Source organism: Phocoena phocoena, chromosome X, assembly GCF_963924675.1.
Source record: "Phocoena phocoena chromosome X, mPhoPho1.1, whole genome shotgun sequence".
NCBI lineage: Eukaryota > Metazoa > Chordata > Mammalia > Artiodactyla > Phocoenidae > Phocoena > Phocoena phocoena.
In genome coordinates, this window is record NC_089240.1 from 129265906 (window position 1) to 129278775 (window position 12870).

At 43.7% G+C, this 12870-nt stretch overlaps 1 protein-coding gene across 2 annotated transcripts in view; it reads right to left on the reverse strand.

Moving 5' to 3' along the window:
* Positions 1 to 904: 904 nt before the first annotated feature.
* Positions 905 to 12870, reverse strand: part of GAB3 (GRB2 associated binding protein 3) — a 60104-nt gene continuing 48138 nt past the window's right edge. Inside the window, exons 8-10 of one of the 2 annotated variants that reach the window (XM_065901176.1) lie at positions 11940 to 12042; positions 2332 to 2448; positions 905 to 1021 (exon numbers count right to left, since the gene is read on the reverse strand). In XM_065901176.1, coding sequence (XP_065757248.1) covers positions 905 to 1021; positions 2332 to 2448; positions 11940 to 12042 — 337 coding nt within the window. The remainder of the gene's footprint in view (positions 1022 to 2331; positions 2449 to 11939; positions 12043 to 12870) is intronic. The other variant, XM_065901177.1, reaches the window with a different exon arrangement.

Consider the following 12870-nt stretch of genomic DNA (forward strand, 5'->3'; position numbering starts at 1 on the left):
TGTGAACCAAGAACACATTTCACACTGACTGTTGGGAGGTGTCTCTAATGGTAACCGCTGATTGTGTTAGAGTGCCCTGTTTGAGCACCATACAAAGAAACCCTGGCTCGACAGGCATACCTTTCAAGTGTAAAAGCACCTGCTCAAGATCCTATGAAAGGGAGAGGAGAGGATGAGCCATCCCGTGTCCGCACGTGTTTCCCACGTGTCTCTGAAGTCATCCTAAGTGATTGAGGCAGCATTAGACGGTGGAAGGAGCCTGACTTGCTGTCTCACTCCATGAGTCGTCTTGGGTCAAGCGTTCCCCTCTCTGGTTCTTGGTATTGTTTCCCTCAAAGTGGGAGCAGTGATCTCCGCCAAGCCTAGCTTCCGAGGTCTTTGAGGGGAAGAGATGAGACGATGCGTGTGAAAGCATGCCGGGAGAAAGCCAACAGCAATGGGACACCCAGCCACAGGTGGCTGCTTAGGCACGCTGTCCTTAGAGCCACCAGCGTCATATGATATGCTCATCACGGACCTCGGGACTCAAGGCTCCTGTCACTCGCATTGTCCTTCTGCCACCATCACTAGGCTTGATGTCTTGCACTGTGCCTTCAGGGGTGGGGACAAGATGGTGCCCAGGCGCGTCTCTCCTAGGATCATTTATGATTCCAGTGGAAGCACAGGAGAGAGATCGAAACTTCAGGCATTGGAGTCAAGAGATGTCATCCTGTTGGCTCCAATCTGCATGCCAAAGGCTCCACTGGAGAAGATTTCTAACGCAACTTTTGCTTTGATTGTTCCTACCCTGCCCGAATGGAGTTTTCTACATCCCGGTCCACCAGCCTGAGGCTTGGCAGGGGCAAGTGTGGCCGGTGACAAGGGCTGGCCTCCGTCAGAGCCCCCTGCCCACAGCCCAGCCCCGTCACACTTTGGATTGCCTCTCGTCCGTCCACTCCTGCTTTGTGCTCTGGAGAGCTTGCGTCTTCTGCTCATCCACTTGGACATAGTCTACTCTTTGCTCCTCTGAAAAGAGAAGTTTCTGAAGGGGGAGAAGAAAAAGGGTTTCATTCCATCAAATTTAAAAATTCAGCACAATGTCAGTCAGTCTCTGGTGGATTACAGTGTCAAGTATTGGCTGGCCCTCCCTCCTGGGTCATCACTTGCAGAAATGTCACGCTGCGTGTGAATGTGTGTAAATCTCTCCTCACGTCTGCTCCCTTCAACTTAGCTCTAGCCAGCTGACTCGCCTTGGCCAATATAATATGAGTGGGGTGACGGGTGCCCCTCCTAAAGAGGAGAGAGGCGTCCTGTGATCCTGCACTCTCCCTTTTTCTCCTGCCAGGACACCGGCATGCCTCACGTGGGGACCGTGATGGACTGTCCCACAGGCAACAACTGAGAAGCCTTTGCGGTCAAAAGCCACAGAGATTCGGGGCTTGTCTTCACTGCACAGCCGACCAGAACTGGCTCATGCACCGTCTGGGCTTATCTGTCTATCCTGCTGACCAGCTTTGCTGGAGTATCATTTTAGGTTTCTGGGATGCAATGAAAGGTAAAGGAGAAGTGGGAGCTCATTCAGCAAAAGGGAAGGGAAGCCTCCCAGACTGTTTTTTTCTCCACACACACAAAATGAAATTATACTGTATATTCTGTTCAGCAAGTGATTTTTCTCATCAAACAATATATTGTTAGCGCAGTCTAGACTATGACCATCCCGTGCTAAAAACTATTCAGCTGTTGTCCACTGCTCACCAGCCATTCATTCCATGGCTTCCCCGGGCAGTGAGTGACAACAGTCAATGGCTAAGGTCCCTTACATGGATTAACTCACTTAATCCTCACGACAGGCTTCAACATAGGCGTTATTTCTGCTGACCACTCTACAGACAAGAATACTACTCAAGGGAGTCAAAACTGCCCAACCTGGCACTTGAGGCCCTTTACGGAGCTGCTTCAAAGCCAACTGAGAGCTCCCGTCACCACTCCCCAGAGTCTAGCCAAGCGGGGCTGTTACTTCTTCCCTCAGCAGGCCCTTCCTATGCCTGGACTACACTTTACGCCACCCTCATCTCTGCCAGAGCAATTTCTCAACAAACGTTACAGTCCAAGCTTTGAAGAGCACGAATACTACATACATTTACACACGTAGACATGCAAAGAACACAGCCCCGAGGGAAATACACCAGGGCTTCTGGGAGGCAGAGTTAGGGCTGACTTTAAGATTCTTCACTGTACGTGTCTGTAGGTTTAAGACTTTGCAAAGAGAACATCCACGGTGGAAGCATCCAAAACAAAATCCATACCGAAATGGAATCTCCTGGGAATTCTCAGACGCAGAGTACTTCCTACCTGCTGCACAGGGGCTGGTGATGCTGAGTTGAAGTCCAGGGCTAAATAGTCCAGGCTGAATTTCCTCGTCCACGTCAGAGCTCCACTGCTCAGCAAGTTGGCTTCTCCGTGCTCCTCCTAGAAATCAGCGTCACAGGATGCGGGTTACCGACTTCTGGCCGGGCTGCCCAGGGGACGAGCAGCTACCATTGGACAACAGCGAAGCTATGCCTTCATTCACCATTGAAGCAGTTGGCCAAAATCTCCCCCAAGAAGGAATCATTTTACGGATCTGACAGGCCCATGATACCTTAGAGACTTTAAATCCTGAAAAGGTCAATCACACTTATGAAAGCTTTAGTGAAGACATCCCAAATGCATTTAAAGATACTTTATACAATACAAACAGTGATAACGTGTGCAACACACACCCATGGCATCACCATCCAGCTTCGGAGTATACCACCACTACATGACACACACGGCACATGCCGAGGGCTGCGTTCTACTGCTGCCTTCTTGGTTTGTTTTTTTTGTTTTTTTTTTTTTCGGTACACGGGCCTCTCACTGCTGCGGCCTCTCCCATTGCGGAGCACAGGCTCCGGACGCACAGGCTCAGCAGCCATGGCTCACAGGCCCTGCCGCTCCGCGGCACGTGGGATCCTCCCGGACCAGGGCACGAACCCGTGTCTCCTGCATCGGCAGGCGGACTCTCAGCCACTGCGCCACCAGGGAAGCCCTACTGCTGCCTTCTTGCCCCCCAAGGGGGTGAGTGCTACCTTGAACTTGGTGTTTACCACTTTTCTTTTTGAAGATGGCTTTATGAACGTGTGAGTGTCCTTAAGTGACATACTGTTTTGTTTTGACTGTTTTGAACTTTTCTCAATAGAACCGTATTGTGTGCATTTGTGGTGACTTCAATTTGCGCTCCATTTACATACTTCACATTCACCCATGTCAATGCCCCATTTCATTCATTTTCATTAGCATACATGATTCCATTACGTAATTTATTTAACTGTTCCACCAACAACAGACATTTGAGTTGTTTCCAGTTTGGAGGCTCTTACAAGCAATGCTCCTGTGAGCATTCACGCACCTGTGGAAGAATTTCTAGGGTGTGTCCCTGGGATGTGGGCCCCTTCAACTTGACTATCACCAGCCTGATATGAGGAACATGGTATTTTACTGTGATTTGATTTTCCACACCCTTGATAATTTAATTAATTGACCATCCTTTCATATGTCTACGGGTCATTTATTTTTTTCTCTTCTGTGAATTATCTGTTTAGGTTTGTTTTTGTTTTGCTAATTTTTATACTGAAGTGCTTGTATTTTTCTGATTTGCCTCACATATCTAAGAGACTAACAATTTGTTGGTTATGTGTGTTGCTAATAGCCCATCACAGTCTACAGTGGGTTTTTCTTGGTATTTTTTAAATGAAGAACTGTTCTCGCTTTCAATGTAATATATCAATATTTTCCTGAGTAGTTTGCTCTTGTATTTTGTTTAAAGAATTCTTCCTATGCTGAGGTTGTAATTTGTTTTCCCACATCTTCTTCTAAGTTATCAAGTTTTGTCCTTTACATTTAAGTAATAACCTAGCCTCAACTGATTTTAACATGTGGTGGTCACCCAGGGACACAATTAATTCCCTTTTGTTCTGTTCGCACCCCACATAGGCAACCCTCCTTTTCCCAGTAATGCAGCCTCTGTTCACATATCACGTTCCCATATGTGAATAGCTGGTCAGTTCTACTGAATATTTTTGCTTTTCTCCTTTAACATGTTAATGTGCTTGACTGACTTGATAGATTCCTTTAATTTATGGTTGTAACAGCTCATCTCTCAGGGAATATCTGTAACAATAGATTTAAAAGAAACTGTTTCTCCTTCTGGCATAGTTTGTTTGGTTTCTGTCTTTATGCTAGAGCTTCCCTCTTGGGTCTGATCAGTCATTCACTACAAATCCACCTGCTTTCCAGTTTTCCAATGCGTTACCGTGTTGTCTTCTTCAGTGCTTCACAGCCGTGTGGGTTTATGCCTTTAACAAATCCCTTACTGTGATTTTAGAGGATGGTTTGGGACGGAGGGAAAACAGAAGTCTGTGGTCAATCTGCCATTTTTACTGAGATGCCCATGAACAGATTCTCAAATGTTAAAACTACTTTGCATACCTGGAATAATTCCGACTTGTTCGTGCATATTTTTAAAATTAATTAATTAACTTATTTATTTTTGGCTGCATTGGGTCTCCATTGCTGCGTGTGGGCTTTCTCCAGTTGAGGCGAGCGGGGGCTACTCTTCGTTGCAGTGCGTGGGCTGCTCATTGCGGTGGCTTCTCTTGTTGCGGATCACAGGCTATAGGAGCGTGGGCTTCAGTAGTTGTGGCACACCGGCTCAGTAGTTGTGGCACGTGGGATCAGAAGTTGTGGCTTGCGGGCTGTGTAGTTGTGGCTCGCGGGCTCTAGAGCACAGGCTCAGTAGTTGTGGCGCACGGGCTTCATTTCTCCACAGCATGTGGGATCTTCCCGGACCAGGTCGAATCTGGTCGAGCTCAATCTGCTCGAACCCGTGTCCCCTGCATTGGCAGGCAGATTCTTAACCACTGCGCCACCAGGGAAGCCCGTTCATGCATATTTTCAGTTTTATAAAGTACTGAACTTATTTTACTAAAATCTTTAGGATTTCTTTTGTAAACAGCTTTACTGAGATATAGTTCCATACCACGCAATTCTCTCACTTAAAGTGTACAATTCGGTGGTGCTTAGGCTATTCACATATTTGTGCAATCATCACCTCAATTTTAGAATATTTTCATCACCCCAAAACGAAATCCTGCACCCCGTAGCCATCATCCCCTAGTCCCACTATCTCCCCAAGCTCTAGGCAACCACCACTAATCTAATTTCTGTCTCTATAGATTTGCTATTCTAGACATGTCATAGAAATGGAATCATACAATATGTGGTTGTGATACTGTGATTTACAAGAAATATATATTTGGTCATTCAGATGACCAAATATTTATTTCTCATATATAGTTGGTCTTCAGTCCACGATTCCTGGGTCACAGCTCCCAAAACCCTTCGAATTTCCTAAGTGTTGAGAATGACAGAGATGTCTCTTATTATAGGAATGAGGTGGCACCTGACAACGTGCCTCCTACTTGCGAGGAGAACCAACCATGTGATCAGAAGCTTGGAACTTTCAGTCCCACTTCCCGGCTCCCACCCGATCTCCGGGGAGTGGGGAGGTGCTGGACCTTGACTCAGTCACCAACGGCCAATGATTTAACCAGTCATACTGTATAGTGAAGCCTCCATAAAACCCAAGAGGACTGGGCTCAGAGAGCTTCTCGGTTGGTGAACAGCTGGAGGTGCTGGGAGAGTGGCCCCTGGTGACGGTGTGGAAGCTCTGGGCCCTTTCCTCATGCCTCGCCCTGTGCCTCTCTTCTATCTGGATGTTCATCTGTATCCTTTATCATATCCTTTTATAATAAACTAGTAAACGTAAGTAAGTACTTCCCTGAATCCTGTGAGCTGCCCTAGCAAATGAGCCAAACCCAAGGAGGGGGATGTGGGAACCTCCAATCTGTAGCCAGTCAAGTCAGAAGCACAGATAACAACCTGGGATTGTGACCAGCAGCTGAAGTTGGAAGGGGTGGGCAGTCTTGTAGGACTGAACCCTTAACCTGTGGAATCTGACGCTATCTCCCGGTAGAAAGTGTCAGAATTGAGTTGAATCCTTGGACGCCCTGCCAGTGTCCGAGAATTGCTTGGTGTTATGTGGGAACCCACCCCAACCAACACGCACACATCCTGGAATGGGGTCCAGAAATCCCAAAGGGTGGTCTTTTGTGACTGGCTTCTTTCACTCAGCATATTGTTTTCAAGGTTCATCCTTGTTGTTTCATGGATCTGATTTCATTGTATGGATGCATAACATTCCACTGTGTAGCCATACCACATTTTAATTTCCCATTCATCATTTGGTGAACATTTCGGTTGCTTTCACTTGTTGGCCATTATGAAAAATGATGCTATGAACATTCATGTGCACGATTTGGTTGGACTTATTCTTGCTTAGGATTTTTTAACCTGCATGAATGAGTGAGATTGATATATAATTTTCTACTTATGTTAGTGCTATTTGTTTTGGTATCAAGTTATTTTAGCTTTATAAAATAAGGTGGGTAATATTTCCTCTTTTTGCCATTCCCTGGAGGTGCTTATATAAGACTGCAATGATCGCTTCCTTTTGATAGAAAGTTTCTGTAAAGTTTTGGGGGCCTCGTGATCCTATGTAGTAAAAATTTCCCTACGTATTCAGTTTCTCTAATAATTTGTGTTTTCTGTTTTTACTTGAGTCAGTTTTTAATAATATTTTTCTGAGAATTTGCCTATTTTCACTAAAGTTTTGAAATTCACTCAATATGAAGTTGTTCATAGTATTCTCACGTCATTAATCTCTGATGTATTTGCAATTATTACCTCCTTCCTTTGCATTCTTGATATTGTTTATTTGCATGCATTGCTTTCTCTTGATTGGTTGCGTTCAATTTTAATCTCTTAAAAGAGCAAATTAGGTCGGTGTTGATTCTAATTTTGTGGTTTATTTTGTTAATTTCTGTTTTCACCTTTATTCATTTTCCTTTCATGGGGTTTATTTCTTCAATTTATTACTATGAAAAATTTCTAATAATCAGCCAAATTGAAGAAAATATGCTATGAACACCCATACACCTACCATCCACATTCTACCACTAACATTTGACTACAATGACCTATTTGTGAGTCTTTGGACTGAGGATTGATGTCTTTCATGAACTGTGAGAAACTGACATTATCCCTTTACATATTGCTTCTCTATTTTTTTTCCTATTATCTCCTTCTGTAACGCTGACTGGACAAATGTTTGACCTTCTCGTACTATCTTCCATTTCTCAACTTTGTTTATGTTTTTATCTCCTTGTCCTGACTTATCAGTAACTTCAAAACTATATTCTAGTTCACTAAATTACTCTTTGGGTTCAGTCTGTTTAACTCACCCATTGAGTTTCTAGTTTCATCCCTATTTTTATGTCTAGAAGTTCTAAATGGTCTTTTCTAATCCACCTGATCTTTTTTTTTTTTTTTTTTTGCGGTACACGGGCCTCTCACTGTTGTGGACTCTCCCGTTGTGGAGCACAGGCTCCAGACGCGCGCAGGCTCAGCGGCCATGGCTCACAGGCCCAGCCGCTCCGTGGCACGTGGGATCTTCCCGGACCGGGGCACGAACCCGTGTCCCCTGCATTGGCAGGTGGACTCTCAACCGCTGCGCCACTAGGGAACCCCCACCTGGTCGTTTTTAAATAGTATCTTTTGGCTCAGTCCAACTTTCAACTCCTCATCTTATTTTTTAAATATATGAAACATAGTTTTTTTATATGTGAAATCTAATATTTCTAATAATGACTTACTTCCCTAGGTGATTTTATTTTTTGTAATTTCTATTGATTTTCAGGATTTGCAAGTTCTCAATACCTTTGGCCCGAGAGATCCCCTTTCCTTTCTTGGCAGTTGAGTTTTGGATTTACAAAATACAATTTAAAACTATATTCTCTACCATTTTAAGATTATTTTTATATGATGGTCATGCGGTTTTCACGGTACCTTGCCTACTGAAGTGCTTCATCAAATTTAAAAAAACAGAACAGGGACTTCCCTGGTGGTGCAGTGGTTAAGAATCCACCTGCCAATGCAGGGGACACGGGTTCGAGCCCTGGTCCGGGAAGATCCCACGTGCCATGGAGCAACTAAGCCCGTGCGCCACAGCTACTGAGCCTGCGCTCTAGAGCCCGTGAGCCACAACTACTGAAGCCCTTGCGCCTAGAGCCCGTGCTCCGCAACAAGAGAAACCACCGCAATGAGAAGCCCGCGCACCGCAACGAAGAGTAGCCCCCGCTCGCCGCAACTAGAGAAAGCCAGCACGCAGCAAAAAAAAAAAAAAAAAAAAAAAAAATAGAAAGAAAGAAAAAGAAGAACAAAGCTGGAGGAATCACACTCCCTGATTTCAAACTATACTATAATCAAAGTAGTGTGGTAGTGGCAAAAAAACAGATGCATAGATTAATGGAACAGAATATACCCCACAAATAAATCCATACTTGTATGGTTGATTAATCTACGACAAAGGAGGCAAGAATATACAACAGAGAAAAGACAGCTTCTTCAATAAATGTTGGGAGAACTGGACAGCTACATGCAAAAGAATCAAACAGGACTACTTTCTCACACCATATACAAAAACAAATTCAAAATGGATGAAAGACAAATACCAGACCTGAAACCATAAAACTCCCTGAAGAAAACATAAACAGTATATTCTTTGACATGGGTCTTAACAATATTTTTTGGTTATGTCTCCTCAGGCAAGAGAAAGAAAAACAAAAAGTAAATAAAAGGGACCACATCAAACTAAAAAGCTTTTGCACAGCAAAGGGAACTATCAATAAAACAAAAGGGCAGCCTACTGAATGGGAGAAGATATTTTCAAATGATACATCTGACAAAAGGTTCATATCCAAAATATACAAATAACAAATACAACTCAACATCAAAAAAACAAACAACCTGATTAGAAAATGGGCAGAGGACCTGAATAGACATTTTCCCAAAGAAGACATACAGGTGCCCAACAGATAGATGAAAAGATGCTCAACATCACTAATCAGCAAGTAAATGCAAATCAATACCACGATGAGACATCACCTCACACCTGTCAGAATGGCCATCATCAAAAGAACACAAGTAACAAATTTGGTGAGGATGTGGAGAAAAGGGAGCCCTCGTACACTGTTGGTGGGAATGTAAATTGGTGCAGCTGCTATGGAAAACAATATGGAGGCTCCTCAAAAATTAAAAATATGATTCAGTAATTTCATTTCTGGGTATTTATCACCCCCCAAATACAAAAACACTAATTCGAAAAGATACATGCACTCCCGTGTTCAGTGCAGCAGTATTTACAATAGCCAAGACATGGAAGCAACCTCAGTGTCCATCAATAGATGAATGGATAAAGATGTGGTATACGGATGTGTATATATATGTGTGTGTGTGTGTGTGTATGTACATGTGTATATATATATATATATATATATATATATATATATAGACACACACACAATGGAATGTTACCCAGCCAAAAAAAAGACAAAGAAATCTTGCCATTATGACAACATGGGTGCATCTAGAGGCTGTTATGCCAAAGTGAAATAAGTCAGAGAAAGACAAACGCTACATGATCTTACTCATACGTAGAATCTAAACAAAACAAAAACCAAAAAGCAGGGGTTTCCTTGGTGGCGCAGTGGTTAAGAATCTGCCTGCCAATGCAGGGGACATGGGCTCGAGCCCTGGTCTGGGAAGATCCCACATGCTGCGGAGCCACTAAGCCCATGCACTGCAACTACTGAGCCTGCGCTCTAGAGCCCGCAAGCCACAACTACTGAGCCTGTGAGCCACAACTACTGAGCCCACGAGCCACAACTACTGAAGCCCATGCACCTAGAGCCCGTGCTCCACAACAAGAGAAGCCACCACAATGAGAAGCCAGCACACCACAACGAAGAGTAGCCCCTGCTCGCCGCAACTAGAGAAAGCCCGCATGCAGCAATGAAGACCCAACGCAGCCAAAAACAAAAACAAAAACGAAAACAAAAAATGAAAACAGACTCACGGATACAGAGAACAAATGGGTGGCTGCCATAAGGGAGGGGGTGAGGAGTGGGCGGAATAAGTGAAGGGGATTTGGAGGCACACACCTCCATTATATAACCCATGGGAATGTACTCTACAGCGTAAGGAACAGGATCGATAACGTTGTAGTAAGTCATAGAGGGACAAATGCTTACTAGACTTATCACGGTGATCATTTCATTCATGTATGCACATGTCAATCATTACGTAGTACACCTGAGACGAACAAAATGTTGAACATCAACTATATTTCATTAAAAAATAAAGTAGCTAAAGAAGGATAGGTGACTTTAATAAAAGAAAACTTGTATTTCAGCCCCTAGCTTAAATTTTTACATTCAGATAAGAACTTGTCCTCAAAGAGAAAAAAATTATGCATATGATTATGTGCAAAATTGAAACTGAATTATATTAGTTCTGTCTACCAAATGGGTTGTTTTGTGGAACAAGTGAAATAATGTAAATCAAAGTCATTTGAAAATATCATATTACTAAATTTAAAACACACAACTGAATGAGATGGGATAGGCTTTAAATTCATTTATGTGGTGGTTCCCTCAGAGCTACCTTCCTTCAGCCAGTTTTCTGGGCTCTTAATCTACTGTGTCATATTGCCTAGTAATGTACAGAGACAGTCATTAATCAATGATTATATACAGGCAAGAGACCAATCCTGAATTACGCTGTTAATGAAACAGTGGTCTTTCTCACAACCTCAAAGATCAGAAATAACTGCTAGTGTCTGGAATGATTCTGCACTTGCTTCTATGAGGCTATAGATTCGCTTCCCTTCTCTGTTCTCTGGAGACAAAGCACAGCTGGGCAGTATCTTTTATAAGAGTGTTTTCTTCTAGAGGTTTCCCAAGGGCCATTACTAAGTGTGAAAAATATTGGGAATACCACAGCAGACTGGATATGAGTCACTTTCCACCTGCATATGGGTACTCACAGAACAATCTGTCAAATAGAAAGGCAAAATGAAGCATTTAATTGCTGCTTCACTGGAGATGACTGTTTTGAGAATTTTAAATGCCTGTTATTGTCACGTATAGGAAGGCAGATTTCTCTTCTCAAAAGTATATAGTCTCAGTGCCTTGAACACTGTCCTTCTAAGATCTCTTTTTCAAAATTTCATAGTTTAAACAGAGATTCTCTCTAGAGTTCCCTACATTTTAAAGTTCTGGCTAAAGGGCCTGATAATTGCCAGAGGTGCTAAAAGACCCCCTTTCTCTTCAGTAACCCATTCTCAACAGAATCCAAAGTAGAGAGAATGGAAGGGACAACAGAGGGCAGGAGGAGAGATTGAACCATAAATCGTTCATCAAAGGATCGAGATGTCGGGTCTCTGTGCACTCTGGGCCACAGAAAGACTCTACCAGGAGTCTCCAGAGACTAGACCCATCCATGACCCGGGCCACCGGGCCACCGTCCCAATGGGACTCTAAGTGATTCATCTTTGGTAAAGGTTCGGAGGCAGTCAGGGCAGGGCTACCCGGTGGTGTGGTGGAAGGGGACATCCAATGTGTGAGTTTTCACAGCTTAGACTCTGGACATCCAGGAAGCTACAAACCTACTGGAGTCAAACACAATATCCCAGCCATGGTGAAAAGAGTTGCTAGCATTTCCATTTTCCCATTACACGTTGCAGCCCTGGGTACACTTAAAACTGTGGCCTCAAAGTGGTACGAGGAGCTGAATATTGCAGGAAAGAAAACCGACTTCATAACAACTTGTTCCCAGTCTGGAAAACATTGTAAGCTGGTATTACAGTCAAGTAATTGTTTTAAGATTGCACAGGACTTTCTGAATGCTATGTTTCCTTTACAGTGAACTGATAATATAGATTGGGGTGAAGAATAAGAAGAGTGTGAAAAATATAGGATTACCATTTGCATGTAGCTTTGTTCCTCTTCTCTGGAAACAGAATTGGCAAAAAATCTTGCAGGATTAATACCATTTCTTTCTGGAGAGAGAAAGCTGGTTCGATTGCTAAGAACAGAAATATAGGTGAGGTCAAGGCAATGTCTTACAGCTGCTCTGAAAGCCAGCCAAGAACTGACATGGCCCCTCTGGGCTTTTGGCCCTCGCCCCCGCTTCCCCATGCAACTTCCTTCTGGCCAAAGCAATTCCTGAACCAGGAGAGAGACTACCCCGCAGCTGCCGTCCTGCTATGGGGAAAAGGGTTCCCAATTCTCAAAGGCTATTTTTTTTCCAGGCCCTCCATGTGACACAGCTCATGAGCTTTCTAGAAAGAGACCAAGGCATCATATCATTTAGAGAAAAACAAAACAAAACAAAACAAAACAAAAACGCTCCTTTGAGGCTCTCTTGTTTCCATTCAAAGTAACCAGGAAAAGTAAGGAAGTGTGGTCATTCCTTTGGTAGGAATCCACTTTCATCCAAGGCTCTGCAGTTCTGTCTGGGAATGCAGTTCACTGCAGAATTCTGCTTTACAGAGCCGTTGTGTCCTGCGGCATATAGGGTGAACTAAGAAACTCCCAGGCCAGGCTCAGGACTCTGAAATTCCTACAAGGACTCTGAAATTGCTACAAGGTGAGATGAAAGGGTGCAGATACGTTTTGGGGTTTGTCTCCTGAGCCCATGTGAATTGGGATTGAAAAAGAACCTTTCTCTGTTGGTACTAGGGTTGTAGCATGTAAGTAAGGATCTAAGGGACAGCCATCTCAGGCCGTGAGGATTGCACCACAGAGAAGCAGATGTGAGAGACAGGTTCCCAGCAGCACTCTTGTTCCCGATTCCATTGTCCTGGGAGATTGACTTATGGTCCTTCCTCTGTGACCTACAAAACACTTCCAG